This window comes from Terrapene carolina, unplaced genomic scaffold, assembly GCF_002925995.2.
Source record: "Terrapene carolina triunguis isolate 2854851 unplaced genomic scaffold, T_m_triunguis-2.0 Scaffold268, whole genome shotgun sequence".
Taxonomy (NCBI): domain Eukaryota; kingdom Metazoa; phylum Chordata; order Testudines; family Emydidae; genus Terrapene; species Terrapene triunguis.
In genome coordinates, this window is record NW_020664619.1 from 699,782 (window position 1) to 705,781 (window position 6,000).

At 51.8% G+C, this 6,000-nt stretch overlaps 1 protein-coding gene across 1 annotated transcript in view; it reads right to left on the reverse strand.

Moving 5' to 3' along the window:
• Positions 1–100: 100 nt before the first annotated feature.
• Positions 101–6,000, reverse strand: part of IQANK1 (IQ motif and ankyrin repeat containing 1) — a 121,937-nt gene continuing 116,037 nt past the window's right edge. The window contains exon 16 of the mRNA XM_026657695.1: positions 101–275. Coding sequence (XP_026513480.1) covers positions 101–275 — 175 coding nt within the window. The remainder of the gene's footprint in view (positions 276–6,000) is intronic.

Here is a 6,000-nt window from a genome sequence, read left to right on the forward strand (position 1 = left end):
AGCGCTGCCCATGATTGGTTACAAAACACAAGCCTTGTAATACAATTTCACTTTAATGAGACACCAGCTGCCACCCCACTTGCTGCCTGTTGCCCCATGCCTACAGGCTGCACTTGGCCAGAATGACCCGAATTGGAAGGAGAATTTGGAGCAATTCCTCAGGGGGCTGGTGACGTTTGATGACAACAAATAATTTAAAGTTTCCAAGTCTAGTTGCTTGAAATTCAGTTGATGAATACTCTGGTCCATCTGTTGTCCTGACTAAGGACAGGTACCTGTAAGAGGAAGGAGACAGGCAGTTGAACAGCACGGTTTATAGGCGTGCTGTTATTGAGCTCACCTGGCCACACTGACTTCTGCTTCTAAAAAGCCACAGGTGGTGCATGGCCACTGGCTCAAGGAAACACAATTCCCCTGGGTAGGGCCAGCAACCTCAGAATACTCAAACAAAGGCACCAAAGTTGCATCTGTGCAAAGCGAACATCTCTGCCTTGATGATTGATGCTAACAATGGTGGAAGGAGAGAGCAGTGAGATGGCAGCTGAAGCCATGAAGAGCTATGAGTTACATAGGGGTGAAGTGTAGACAGTGCCATAAAGACGCCTGAAAGCCCTCAATGGCATGCAAAAGGGGATGCCCTGAGGGAATACTGAGAGTGGTACTGTATCAGAAAAGGGCGTTGGTGACTAAATACTTCTGTGGATCTGGCTCTCACTCCTTTCCCGCACCTTGCTGAGCTTTGGTGAGGCTTTCCTTTTCTCACAGCACCCCCCCCACCCCACCCCCCGCACTGTCTCAGACCCCGTCATGGTTGCTCTGATGCCATTCTGTGGCCCCGCCCTGCATAACCTTATTGCCTTTCATGGTTTCAGGTACCATCTCACCCTCCCCGTCCCAGGCCCTGCTCTAACTCAAGTAACACTGAACTGCAAATCTGGGTCTCCCACATCCCAGCTAATCACTTAGCTATTGGTTATAAACACGCCCACCCACATACTCCTAGCTGGCTTTTGTGGAGGACTTAGGCATGCTCTGACCGGCCTGCCAGCTCAGGGCCCTTAGGCACGATAAGTCAGTGGCTGCAGCGTTTGAGAATGCTGCCAGGCTTAGATGCAACCTCACGTGCTGAGTAGCTGTGTGATGTCAGGGCGTAGGTGGGTAGGGGACTTTACTGGCAGAACCTTTGGGGTCTACAGGGTTATGTGTCAACTGAGCTGGCTCTGTCATGGCAGTGGAGCCTACATTATGGCCTAAAGACACAGCTGCCAAAGTCCTTTTATAAAGCTAGGCCTTTGGGACTGCACCTCTCTCCTGCACATATAAGAAACAGTTCTAGTGTGTTCACAGGGCTTGGCCACACCTTTTTCTAGCTACAGGTCCCATTCGCTGCCTTCAGCAATGCAGAGAACATGGAAGTGCTGCAGTCACACCTTTGCCACTGGAACCCCAGCTTTTATCACAGCAGCAGCAGCAACAAACATCATGGCCCCTGCTCCATCGCCCCCTCAGTGCACTGAGATTTCCATGGCCCAGTCACAGAACGCTTTGACTCTATTTGTTCCTGCTCCCTCTCATGGAGGTGTAACCCTACTGGGGCAAAACAAAGGCCAAGAGATGCTAGATCTACAAGGCCTCTTGGGACCATTCTCGTAGGGGCCAGTGCTGCTTTGTAAGAAAGAGAGACATTTGTTACAGAGGGAGGTCTCTGCACACCCCAACTTTGCTCCAAAGCTATTCAACAGCTCAGGAGCACACGTGGATGCAAGCAACAAGCCATGCTCAAGAATGCATGGAACAAACAGAGGAGCGAAAGAGAGACATGCAAAGGACTCAAGGGTGCAGACCAAGTAACCACCAGGGAAGCAGGTTTTCTCTCTCCTCAACCATCAAGGTTCTCTGGTAACCATCCCCAATCAGCTGGATAAGGCTTCAAAGAAGGAGCGTACCACATAAAGGTAGATAAAAAGCAGGAATTTTTTTCAAAAATCAATTTTAAAATAAAATTAAAAAAATCAATTATTGTAAGTAAGTTCTTTTAAAAACTAAACCTATTCAAATTTAAATTTGAGACTATCTGTGTTAATGCCTGAACTTGTTATACCCATTACATAAATAAAAATAAATATGCTGAAACAACAAACTTTTTCACAATCAGCTTCAGGGAAGACAAACTTTCTGCATATTGCCTGGGTAGAATCAAGACCCCTGCAGTGTGCACCATTGGAATGGGCTGGCACGCACTCACACCTCTCTGCCTCTCCTCCCATCCTGGAGAGTTCCAGAGGCATAAAAGACAGCATAATCCAAACCAGTAGTTCTCAACCAGGAGTCTGCAGCCTCCTGGGGATCTGCAAGTTGGTTTCAGGGGGCCACAGGGCCCCATGGCTCCAGCCCGGCACCCTAAGCCCCGGCACTTCTATGGGGCTGAAACCAAGAGCAGAGCCACGTTGAGACCCGAGCCCCAGCACTCCCCTCCCCTCCCCGCACCCCCCTGGGATAAAACCCCTAGCCCCGGTGCTCCTCCACGGGGCTGAAGCCCAGCGCCCTGAGCTACAGCGCTTCCCGCAGGGCTGAAGCTGGGAGCGGTCCCCATGCGCCGAAAGCCTGGAGCCCCAGTGCCCCTGCGCGGCTGAAGTCCCAAGCTCCACCCCGCCCAGAGCCCCAGCACCCCATGTGGCTGAAGCCCTGAGCCCCCCCACACCCAACACCGCGCAGGAAAGAAAGTCTGAGCTGAGCCCTGCCCCGCTCAGAGCCAACACATGGGGGCATTCCGAGTCAAGTGACCCCCCTCCAGATTTCTGCTCTGGCTTCCCCCCAGGCAGGCTTGGCCCTAGGGTGACCAGACAGCAAGTATGAAAAATCGGGACAGAGTGTGCGGGGGTAATAGGTTTCCATATAAGAAAAAGCCCCTAATATCGGGACTGTCCCTATAAAATCGGGACATCTGGTCACCCTACTTGGCCCTGTCCCTGGCAGCCAGGCCTGGGTGAGGAGTGGAGGGGATGGGACCAGCCATTGTTGTGTGGCCGCTGTGGACCGCTGCTCTGTGCAGTGCGGCGACTGCCTGAGAGAGCCCATTTGGGGAGGTAGCGGTGGTGCCGGGCCGCTCCCCACCCAGGCTGGTTGCCGGCGCAGGGACGAGCAAGACGGAACCCATTTCCCCCCGGCACGTTTCCGACTCGCTCGGTCCCTGTCTCCGGCAGCCAGACCTGGGGGGGGGGGGCGCCACCCCCCCAAATGGGCTCTCTCAGGCAGCCGCCGTGCTGCACGGAGCAGCGACCTGGAGCGGCCAACTTCAGCCAGCATGAGAAGTGGCTCCCTAACGCTCCCCACCGGCTGAACATGCTGGGGGGAGGCGCAGTGGGAGAAGTGACTGTCTGCAGTGTGTGTTTGTTTGTGTTTGGGGGTTACTTGCTGTGTGCTGAGCTTGTGTTTGGCAGTCTGTTTGTTTGTTTGGTTGTTTGAAGCACCGTGTGCTGTGGCTGGCAGTTGGAAGCTGTGAGCTTCAAAGGAAGGTTTGAAACCTAGAATCCTCTGGTAATTGGCTGAGCCTTAATCAGTGGGCGGGGCATTCATACAGGCCAGGGCTTTATAAAGCAGCGCACAAGCGACCAGGGAGCTTTTGCGAACAGGGGCTGCTAACAGGGAGTTTCGCAAGGGAGTTGGGAAGGGGAGTGGGAAGGGGCGAGGGTCCCTTGCCGGTTCTATTTGTTTTCCCTTTATTCCCCTTAAAACTTTAAACTTCTTGCTTAAACAACCCTTTCAGCGGACAGAGGGCTGCAGACGGGAGTTTGACAGAGGGAGGCTTACGATGGTTAGGAAGACCCGCAACACCTGTGCCAGCACTGCTTCTGTCTCCTCCACCTGCGCCTGTAGCCAGACAGAGCGCCTGAGCATGGATGCTTCTACCCAGATCCTGGTGTGGTTTTGCAGAGACTGTAACTTGCAATTTCCACTTACTGATATCCAGGCTAGGGGGACCATCCAATGTGAAAGGTGCCTGCTGGTGGAATCTCTCAGGCAGCAGGTGGGAGAGCTACAGGGGGAGGTGGCTAGGTTGAGAAGCATCCGAATCCACGAGCAATTCCTGGACAGTGTCCATGTGGAGACAGCTGAGGTAGCTGTCCCAGTACACAGGACTGCTGATACACCACTGGTGGAGGAGGAGATGGCTCAGGGTGGACACTGGCAGCTGGTTACTTCTGGCAGCAGGCAGTGCTCCACCCCTGCTCCGAACCCTCCCGCCGTGGTACTAGGTAACCGTTATGCTCTTCTTGATACAGGAAAGAAGGCATCACCCCCTACAGTAAAGGAGGAGAAGCCTCGTACCCCTAAGGCTGGGAGGTCTGCTGCCACCACTGCGAATAGGAAACGTAGGGTAGTGGTGGTCGGAGACTCTCTGCTGAGGGGGACAGAGGCGCCCATCTGTCGCCCTGACATTTCATCTCGGGAGGTATGCTGCCTGCCGGGAGCCCGTATCCGAGACGTTACGGAGGCACTGTCGAGGATTATCCAGCCCTCTGACTACTACCCCATGCTACTCATCCATGTGGGCACAAATGATACTGCGCGGTGTGACACTGAGCGGATCAAGAGTGACTACAGGGCTCTGGGAGTACGGGTGAAGGAGTTTGGAGCGCAGGGGGTATTCTCTTCGATTCTTCCTGTCAAAGGTAGGGGCCCGGGCAGAGACAGATGCATCATGGAGGTGAATGCCTGGCTGCGAAGATGGTGTCGCCAGGAGGGCTTTGGCTTCCTAGACCACGGGATGCTATTTGAGGAAGGACTGCTAGGCAGAGATGGCGTTCACCTTTCGAGGAGGGGAAAGACCCTATTTGGACACAGACAGGCTAACCTAGTGAGGAGGGCTTTAAACTAGGTTCGACGGGGACAGGTGAGCAAAGCCCGCAGGTAAGTGGGGAACATGGAGACCTGGGAGATGGGTCAGAAACGAGAGGGAGTGTGGGCTATATTGGCAGAGAGAAAGGAGGGTCAGGACAAAACCGGGAGGAAAGATCAAACCAGTATCTTAGATGCCTATATACAAATGCGAGAAGTATGGGTAATAAGCAGGAAGAACTGGAAGTGCTAATAAATAAATACAACTATGACATTGTTGGCATCACTGAAACTTGGTGGGATAATACACATGATTGGAATGTTGGTGTGGATGGATACAGCTTGCTCAGGAAGGATAGACAGGGGAAAAAGGGAGGAGGTGTTGCCTTATATATTAAAAATGTACACACTTGGACTGAGGTAGAGATGGACATAGGAGACGGAAATGTTGAGAGTCTCTGGGTTAGGCTAAAAGGGGTAAAAAACAAGGGTGATGTCATGCTAGGAGTCTACTACAGGCCACCTAACCAGGTGGAAGAGGTGGATGAGGCTTTTTTTAAACAACTAACAAAATCATCCAAAGCCCAAGATTTGGTGGTGATGGGGGACTTCAACTATCCGGATATATGTTGGGAAAATAACACAGTGGGGCACAGACTATCCAACAAATTCTTGGACTGCATTGCAGACAACTTTTTATTTCAGAAGGTTGAAAAAGCTACTAGGGGGGAAGCTGTTCTAGACTTGATTTTAACAAATAGGGAGGAACTCGTTGAGAATTTGAAAGTAGAAGGCAGCTTGGGTGAAAGTGATCATGAAATCATAGAGTTTGCAATTCTAAGGAAGGGTAGAAGGGAGAACAGCAAAATAGAGACAATGGATTTCAGGAAGGCGGATTTTGGTAAGCTCAGAGAGCCGATAGGTAAGGTCCCATGGGAATCAAGACTGAGGGGAAAAACAACTGAGGAGAGTTGGCAGTTTTTCAAAGGGACACTATTAAGGGCCCAAAAGCAAGCTATTCCGCTGGTTAGGAAAGATAGAAAATGTGGCAAAAGACCACCTTGGCTTAACCACGAGATCTTGCATGATCTAAAAAATAAAAAGGAGTCATATAAAAAATGGAAACTAGGACAGATTACAAAGGATGAATATAGGCAAACA